Source organism: Acomys russatus, chromosome 7 (genome assembly GCF_903995435.1).
Source record: "Acomys russatus chromosome 7, mAcoRus1.1, whole genome shotgun sequence".
Classification (NCBI taxonomy): domain Eukaryota; kingdom Metazoa; phylum Chordata; class Mammalia; order Rodentia; family Muridae; genus Acomys; species Acomys russatus.
The window spans coordinates 58,205,611-58,216,057 of record NC_067143.1 but is presented as its reverse complement, the minus strand read 5'-3'; the positions used below and the strand labels follow the sequence as shown (position 1 = coordinate 58,216,057).

The following is a 10,447-nucleotide window of genomic DNA, read 5'->3' as shown; positions in this document are numbered from 1 at the left end:
TATATTTGTATATTTGATGTATCTTTTAGACAGTATATGGTGAATCATTTTTTCCCAAAAATCTACACATACCGAGCCATTTCTCCAGCCTTCACCCCCCACCCCATACTGCACTAGGAACACAAAGGAGAAAAGGATATTAAAAGGAGGAGCTTCTACTTTAGAAAGTTTACCCTGAGGAGAAAAATCCATGGTGTCAGAAGATGACATTTTACTAGTACTGAAGAGATCAGGGATGTAAAGATGTCTCAGTACTGCTTACTATTCAAACCTGAGGACTAGCTCTCACTCCTCCAAACACCCATCAACAGCTTGCTGGGCTAGTGTGCATCTGCATTCCCAGGGCTTCTACGATGACATGAGAGCAGAGGCAGGAAAATCTTCTGAAAGCTTGATGCCAAAACTAATCTTGAATATAGAGTAGGACAGAAAATAAAGAAACTATGCTTCAAAACAATTTGAAACAAGACAACAGACTCCGGCAATGTTGTCCTCTGGACTCTCTGTGCACTCTATATTCATCCCTACAGACCGACAGACAGACAGACAGATAGACAGACAGACATAAAAACAATAAACAAAACCAAAATAGAACAAAACAACAGAGGAAAGTAAAATACTATTTGACTTCATTTTTTATTTAAATAATTTATTCAAATTACATCCTGATTGTTATTCCTTCATTTGTATCTTCTCATTTCCCCATCCCTCCCTCTCTCACCACATTCCCCTCCCTTAGGCCTGTGACAGAACTGGACCTCCTCCCCCACCATATGATCACAGCCTGTCAGGTCTCATCTGAGAAGCCTGCTTTCCTTTCCACTTAGTGTCACCAGGCTTCCCCAACTTTTGATTTCATGGCTATCAGATTAGAAACCATCTTTCAGACCTGTTTTACTCTCTAAATGATGAGCCCTTGTGCTTGGTTTCTTACATATATTTCTGTCTTTAATTTCAAAAGTTTTGTCTGGATACTGTTTGCTCTGGGTTTCTTTAATAAAAAGTTATATATAGCTTCCTGAAATCTTAACTATGAGGACCTTGAGGTTCCTATTAGTGCTGGCCTCTGTGTTCACTGCTCTTGCTGTCTACTGTGTGACTGGACACGTTTCCATTTTCTTTTTTAATCTTATCAATGTTGGAATTTTTATGCTATATATTTTGACTACTGGGTCAGCGCCTGGCTCTCATTGTTCTCCCTTTATGTAGCAACACTTGCTGTGTTAACACACTGACCAAAATCCAACTTGGGTGGGGGAAGGGTTTATTTGGCTTATCCTAGAATGCCACATTCCATCTTTGAGACAGGAACTCGAGGATGGAAGATGGAAGGTAGAAACAGGAACTGAAACAGAGATCATGGAGGAACCATGTTTACTGACTTGCTTTCCATGTCTTGTTCAGCCTGCTTTCTTATAGCAGACAGAAGCACTTGCTCATGGGTGGCACCACCCACAGTGAGCAGTGCCTTTCCACATCAATTGTTAAAAAGAAGTGCCTTACAGAAAAGTTCAAAGACCAGTGTGTTGGAGGCATTTTCTCAAATGTTGTCCCCTCTTTCCAAATAACTCTAGTTGGTTTCAAATTGACAGAAAACTCTAATCACACTATCTCACTAGGCTGCAGGATGATGGGCTCATTTCCCCAGTATAATTGCTGGCCTAGACAGAGGATATAAAGGAGGATTGGGTGAGTCAGCCTCCCACCTACTGATCCACTGAAACTGGGTGAGTGGGAGGATGTTACTTCTTCATTTGTGTTTGCATGATTGATACAAATTCAAGGAGTCTGAGGAGTTACTGTTGTCTAGGGCCATTTTTCCACCATTTCTATCCATGAGGAAGCCCAAGGTTACAACTTTGTTGCCTGTGTCTGTCTGGTGTTCTGGTTTGGAAGCTCCACATTATCTTGAGTAAATGAAAACATGAAACTCAAGAGACTCACTGTTGTGCTATCTCTCTGGTCCTGAGGTATTCAAGCAGTTCACCTCTTTTTTTTTAAATAAGGAGCACCCAAAGTATTTATCCCAACTCTCATTCATTTTTAAAGAAGTTAGTTGAGTACAATCCAGCATGGCAGTTAGGATGGAAAGAGCTTACTAAGAGCCATATGCCAAGAACAAAGTCTCCTTGTGTTAGAGCTCTACAAAGCTGACCATTCCCCTCTTCAAGAAGCAGGCTTTAAAGGATGGAGAATATCTGCGACCATTACTTTTTACTTAGTCTGTAGAGGCTGTTTGCATGCCGTGTAACATATCCACAACCAGAAGAGTCAATGTTTCAGACAGAGAAAGTACCTTTTCCTTCATTAATTAACATTCTTTTCACTCACTGAGGCTTACTATTTCATCAAGTTTAACAAGCTCACAGAAGTATGTGGAAATTGTAGTCTAGAAAAAGAGAGACATTTAAACCACCTAAGTGAAACATCTAGTGTTGTTGCCAAACAGTACATGGCCATGTAACAATCAGTGCACTATGCACTGAGAAGCACTAAGTTACTTTAGTCAACCGGGTGTGGGCCGTGCAATAGTATCTTATATTTAGATTGGCTTTTCCTGCCTCAGTTAACACAATGTAGAAACTCTCTCACCAACATGCTCAGATGTTCACCTCATTCCAGATCTTCTCTAGCTCATGGTTAGTCTGAATCCCCATGATGGTATTTCCAGCAATTTCTAAGACATAGTAAATAAAGAAACTAATTTCTTTAGATTTATGGATAGAGTTAATGCATCAAGAATAAATAAAAGAGGAAGGAGGTTGAAATATTTTTAGGGTTATAGTAGGTGTGCCCATATAAAAAGAACACACACACACACACACACACACACACACTCACACACATACACACACACACACATACACACACACACATACACACACACACACATACACACACACACACACACACACATACACACACACACACACACACACACATACACACACACACACACACACACACACACATACACACACACACACATACACACACACACACACATACACACACACCATACACACACACACACACACACACACATACACCCACACAACCACACACACCACACACACAACACAACCACACACATACACACACACACACAACACATACACACCACACACATACACACACACACACACACACAACACTCACACACATACACACACACACACACATACACACACACACACATACACACACACACATACACACATACACACACACACACACATACACACACACACATACACACACACACACACACACACATACACACACACACACACACACACACACACACACACACACACACACACACACACACACACACACACACACACACACACACACACGCATACTTATATTATACAGATTGAAAAATGTGCCTCTAGAGAGATTTGAAGTAATTGTGTCTGAAATTTATAAACACAGAGGAGTAGAGAGAGGGAGAAGGGGAAGTGGAAAGAAGTGTCAGGAAAGATATGCACACCCAGAGATAGATAGATAGATAGATAGATAGATAGATAGATAGATAGATAGATAGATATAGACAAATACAGAGATGGAGAGAGAGACAGATATACACAGAGAAATTGTATTATAATATATTATATTAGAGGTTAAAGCCAGAATAGAGTCAAAAGTCCTCCTGAAGACTTTAGTCATCAAAGCTTTTAGATGGTTGGACAAGGACCAAACAGATTGTGAAGAATTATGTTTTAGTCAAAGACCACTAAATGCTAATCACATCTAAAAATACCATGAGAGGCACCTGTTGAACCAGTAATATGGTCATCATATCACGGCAGGTTCACATATCATATTAAGCTTCTTAGTGCTTTGATTTATTGTAAAGTAATGTAAAAGGGGTCAGACTGAATCTTCACTTCAGAAAAGTGGTAGATTCCTGGTGACAAGAATGTGCAAAGCCTTTGTTCTATTGTTAGAGCACAGACAGAAGAGAGAAAAATTACTTTCAAGCTTCTGAGTCAACACAATGGTTAGATGATGTGGCTTGTTACTGGAAGGGAATAAGCTGGGAGTAAAAGAGAATGCAGAGAAGGAAAAATAGTGTTAAGTATTGGATTGTATATATAAACTAAAATCCTGTGGGAAGATATAGAACATTGGCACACAATAAGTACTAGGCTCAGTGTGTAATATTTTATTAGTCATCAGAGTCCTCAGGAGATGTGGAACACGCTAAAGCAAGTAGCTAATATTAGAATCAGAGGATATGATACTCATTCAATTCCTATGGATGTATAAATGCACTGCCAATATATGATTTTATTAAATAAAAATGCTCCAGCAATTTATTTTATATATCATAAGAATCTATATCTTGCTTCTCTTTTGTTTTGCTTCATAAAGTTAGTTTAATACAAATCAATGTGCCATATGTGATGATGAAGCCCTGCATTTTTCTTGAAACAGAGAATTACTTGAAACAAATATCAGGAAACCAAGCGCCCTAGTGGCAAAAATCTCTCAACTCCTTCATCCTTTTATTATTCATCCTCAAAAAATGTGATTTGAGAATGGTAGATATTAACAGGGTGTCTTTGACCTTGACATTTTCCTTACACTGTAGTACCTCTTTACATCCTCTGGTAAATATTCAGAGCCTATTGACTCTATGCTTTAGACAGAGCAAAACTTCTTTTAGCCATTTCAATGCTTATTTTTATTTTTGTTTATTTCAACTAAAAGTATATTAAAGCCTAGTAGGATCCTAGAACTACTTGAAAATTGGAAAGTAGGTGAAAGGGACAATATTTTAACTATTGATACAGAAATTTTGAGCCCTGTGTAAAAACAAGGCATAAGTATGTAATAACAAGCACACTCAGAATTTAGATGATTGTGTATCAGATAATGGAATACGTGGTTTAGTGTGGAGTTTAATGATGTCTTCCTGAAATGTCCAACAATGCACAGATTGGTAGCTACAAGCTAACCAGAATATCACCCATATTAAAAAAAAACCAGTATATTGTAGGCAGTGATACTGCATGTGAGATGGGAGGGTCTTGAGGTAGCAAAGAATATGGACAATTGTAAGGTTTTGAAATAATAGCAAATGATTAATTCCTATAGTTGATGTGCTTGTGTATTCAGAAAAAATAACAAGGGATGAAAGCAACATGCAGATCATAATAATGAATGTAGATCTTTGAAAAAGCTGCCAAAACACACACTGGAGAAACATCTTTTTAAAATATATTTTATTAATTTATTCATATTACATCTCAATTGTTATCCCATCCCTTGTATCCTCCCATTCTCCCATTTTCCTCTTACTCCCTTCCCCTATGAATGTGACTGAGGGGGTCCTCCTCCCCCTGTATATGCTCATAGGGCATCATATATCTTCTTGGTAGCCTGCTATCCTTCTTCTGAGTGCCACCAGGCCTCTCCATCCAGGGGACGTGGTCAAATATTGGGCACCAGAGTTTGTGTGAAAGTCAGACCCCACTCTCCACTCAGCTGTGGAGAACGTTCTGTCCATTGGCTAGATCTGGGTAGGGGTTCGAAGTTTACTGCATGTATTATCCTTGGCTGGTGCCATAGTTTGAGCAGGACCCCTGGGACCAAATCTGCCCATCATAATGTTCTTCTTGTAGGTTTATAGGACCCTCTGGATCTTTGTACTTTGCTATTCTCCCATGCTTTTCTCACCTAGAGATCCAATAGGATGTCCTCCCCTCTGTTCCACATTCCTGGTAAGTGAAGACTTTCATGGGACATGCCCCTTGGGCTAGTGTCCTGATATAAGTGGTTATTAATCATCTATCAGATGTAGAGTTGACAAAAATTTTCTCCTATTTTCTTGGCTTTTTCTGTCCTGGCTGATGGTTTCTTTGCTGTGCAGAATCTTTAGCATTGTTAGTGAAGAAGATTACAAATACCTTCAGCAAATGGTGCTGGGCAAAGGACATCCACATGCCTAAAAATGAAATTAGTTTCATATCTCTCACCTGTGCAAAAGTCAATGCCAAATGGATCAGAAACCTCAATGTCAATCCTGAAACTCTGAAACTGCTAGAAAAAAAATCATGGAAAACCCTCTGGAAGATACAGGTACCAGAAAGGACTCACTCTCCAGATAGGACTGTTTTCCTATAAATTAATACCAACAATTGACAAGTAAGACCTCATAAAGCTAAAAAAGATTCTATACAGCAAAGGAACCCATCAGTCTAGTACAAGGGAAACTCAGAAAGTAGGAGAAGATGTCTTTATCAAATGTATATTTGATAGAGGATTAATAACCTGAATATGCAAGGAACTGAAAATACAACAATCAAGAAAACAGCACAATCCAAAATTTGGGGAGCATACAAAATAATATAATTTATTTAGCTTCATGACTGTCATTAGAAAACCACAGAGTAGATGAACAGGTAGAATATACCATCAGGAGTTGATGCTACAGGTTAGAGTCCAAGGCCACACAGGAGCAGAAGACTCTTCTTTTTAAGTGGGCCTAATATTTAAAGCCTTGAGCTGATCAGATAAAGATGTTCACATTAAGAGATAATCTGATTTATTCAATGAGTTGTAGATGCTAATTACCACTCCACACCATCCAAGGCTTACTTGCCCTGGTATTGAAGCAAACATCTGAGAACCGTATCATAATCCAAGATGACACATTAAACTAGCCATCTTATTGGCACTATTTATTGTGAAAGAGGTCAACCTGAAGTAGAGACACTAGCAATGAACAGTAGTAAATCACCACTGATTTCAAATCTACGAACTTTCTGGCAAAGCAGATTCACAGAAAGGGGAGAGAGAAAATACTGTTATGTTCATAAATCAATGAACTGAGCCAATGATGCGGTCGCCAAGTGTGAGGAAATAGGTTGGGAATGAAAGATAACTAAATATAATCATCATTAGCATATAGAGATGAATAAAAATTCTCAGGGGAAGCTGGGGCTCTGGCTTTCAGGTAGAGCACCAGAACTCTCATAATTAAAAACAAAATGTTTCCTAGAACAGCATATTATCCACCATGATCTCATTCTCCCTCGTGAGACACCCCTCCCACTAACAGCCAGTGTTGACTTCAGAGGATTGAAACACATATTTAATGACAATAAGTATGAAAGACCCTTCCAATAGATGATTCAACCATGATAAAAATATCTCCAACAGCTTTATTGTCTGTGCTACCTTGTCATTTTTTTCCTTTAAATGTGCTTTGTTCTAATATAGTTACTACATACACTTAAGGCTAGCAGTTATTAAAAAATGGACACAGACTCAAAAAGTTATGCAGTCAATAATCTCAACATAGCAAGGAACTATTTTATGATATGAATAACTAAAGAGTAATTTTCAATATCCAATTTTGTCTGGGAGTTTTTGGCTATATATGAAGTGTATTACTTAAATGTGAATACACAATTTACTTTCTGATGTATAACTACTCACCTTGTTCAATTAGCACCAAACTCCAAATCTGGTTATAATCACAACATATACTTCAACTATCAATACCCAGTTTCCTTTTAATGCTATGTCTACGGTATATCATTACTATAGAGCATGTGACAAACAGATTAGCAGACATATCTAAGAAAATTTATTTTTACTAAGCTGTCTCTTCAGAGCACCCTTCATCTCATTACTCCTGAGGCTGTATATGAGGGGCTTCAACATGGGGATCACCACCATGTAGAACACAGACACCACCTTGTTCTGGTCTGTGGAGTAGCTGGACTTGGGCATCACATAGATGAATGTGACAGTCCCATAGAACACAGTGACTGCAGTGAGGTGGGAGGTGCAGGTGGAGAAGGCCTTGCGGCGGCCCTCAGTGGAGCGCATCTTCAGGATGGTGATGAGAATGTAGGTGTAGGAGACGGCTATGACAAACACTGTGATCACAATGATGGACCCAGCAGAAAATGAATCAAGAACTATGAGGACACTGTTATCAGAACATGAGAGTTCCACCAAAGGAGCAAAATCACAGAAAAAGTGATTGATCCTATTTGGTCCACAGAATAGAAAAGAAAAGAAGGACCATGTGAAGGAGGAAGCATTAAGCAGGCCCCCTATGTAAGATCCCACAACCAACTGGATACAGAGTTGTGTGGACACTTTGGTTGGATAGAGTAGTGGGTTGCAGATTGCCACAAAACGATCATAAGCCATGGCAGCCAAAATAAATGACTCCGTTGACCCAAAGAAAGCAGCTGAGCTAAGCTGAATGGCACATCCAAGATAAGAAATTGTGTTCCTTTCCACAAGGAAGTTGACAAGCATATTGGGTGTGACAGAAGATGAAATGCCTATGTCAACAGAAGCCAAGTGGCTGAGAAAAAAGTACATGGGGTGATGGAGCTGGGAAGAGACTCTGATGAGAAGGATGGTGCTGATGTTCCCAGACACAGTCACCAGGTAGATGCACAGGATGATGGTGAAGAGGACAACTCTAAGGACGGGGTCATCTGTTAAGCCCAATAAAATGAACTCTGTCACTACAGTGTAGTTTCCATTCAGGAAAGCCATGGGACAATGTTGCTGCTGCCAGATCAAGGCTGTGATAGAGACAGAGCAGGAAAGGATTTATAAATATGTAGCTTATTTCCAGGAACATATAGATAGTATTAAAAACAAATGCATAGTTCAAAATACACTGGACACCCACTGTTCATATATTTATTTATTTTTTTTTTAAACCTGAAAGGGTTTTATTGGGTTATTTCATAAAAGTGTTCTCATGTAGTAAGTTACAAAATGTATCTCTAGAAGTAAGTAGACTGCATTCCCCAACTGCCTGGCCACATTAGTGGTAGATTTTGCTCTGCTAGATACACCAGGATGTGTGTGTATGTGTGCGCGTGTGTATGTGTGTACAGAGAGATGGGGGAAGAAACATTGTGTACATATATAATATATATTATATATGGTAAATAGCTTTATACACACATTCTTTCAGTCTTTGTACATATAACTTTGTAAATCCATTATATCGATTTCTTTTTTTTTATGTGCATAGCATTTAGTAAAATTCAAAAACGAAATGCCAGAATTTCCTTCAAATAATGTATCTTTAATTTAGGCTTAAGTATATAATAAAACTTGCCTAAGTGTATGTAAAACTAAATATGTAAACTGTGAGAGTTATATAAACAGCAAAAGAGTGTCACATGTACAAGAAAGGATCAAAGAGACTTGATACCCTATGAGAATATACAGGGGGAGGTAATCCCCCTCAGGAACAGTCATGGGGCGGGGAATAATGGGAAAATGGGAGGGAGAGAAGAATGGGAGGATACAAGGGATGGGCTAAACATTGAGATGTAACAAGAATAAATTAATAATACAAATTTAAAAAAATGTAAACTTATGTTATAAAATCTTAATTAATTTGTGAGCTTTAAGAATCCCAAATTACTTGTGCTGGGTTTATTACATTATATGATGCTCTACTGCCATTTTTATAGAATATTATTATGACCCCATTGATTCAATTTTATAGATGATGAAATGTGTGATTTGAAAATGTGAAGTAACAACATTATGTAAGAAGCACTACAGGCGGAGTGAATTCAGTCTACTCTTATCACACTGTGTTTGAAAAGTGACAATAAGAAAGAGCATGTGTCAATCTGAGAGAAACAACAGGTCAGCTTTTCAAACAAGAGGGAATCTTAGGGAAATGGGTCATCAAGTCCGTCAGCTATCTGATTGCCTTAGGGCTAATTTTTATAAGGAGAGCTAAAATTTCTTGCAAGAACTGAGGGAAAAAAAAAAAAAAAGAACTCACACCAAAATTATAAATGTGAGGGCCTACTGTAAAATTATTAAACCCTTACTAATTAAACCATTGCTTGATCAAGTCATTTGCAAGTCAAATCACTTGCCAATATGTTAATAATTTTCGTATTAGTATGTGCCTATTCATGGGACCACCACATCTTTTCCTGATGTAATGATGTTTTGTAACTAGAACATAACGGAAGGAAATGTGCTTGCCTACAGAGGGCAAGGGTAAATAGTCAACCTGGAATATTACGTTTATCCAGGTTCACCCAGCTAGGAGCAGGCTGACTCTCATATCTTAAGAATTCCAGCCCTATATTCCTGTGTCTCTCCATGGTGTCTGAAGCTGTGATATTGGAGCATTTAGTCAGTAAAAATAGTCTGTATTTACATGAGGCATTTGTCATAAAATCACCAGCCTATGTCAAAGCTAGTGAATTTATTAGATTTTTATTTCTTGAGCACTAAGCTTATAAGCCATTAGATATAATGTGGGTCCTCAATTTTCTAAGTGTTTTGATACATAAGAAAGCTCTGAGAATTAAGTTCTATGCCTAATTATTAACAGGAATTTGACTTAAAATATGTTTATTAAGTTAATATTTTTCTTGATTAAAGTTTTCTCAATTACATCATTTATATATTATGCATTTTC

General features: G+C 38.1%; 1 protein-coding gene across 1 annotated transcript; it reads right to left on the bottom strand.

Annotated features, from left to right (window-relative positions):
* Positions 1–7,593: 7,593 nt before the first annotated feature.
* Positions 7,594–8,536, bottom strand: LOC127192297 (olfactory receptor 507). The gene has a single exon (XM_051149622.1). The coding sequence runs from the start codon at positions 8,533–8,535 to the stop codon at positions 7,594–7,596; it is 942 nt and encodes a 313-aa protein (XP_051005579.1). The 5' UTR covers position 8,536.
* Positions 8,537–10,447: the final 1,911 nt, after the last annotated feature.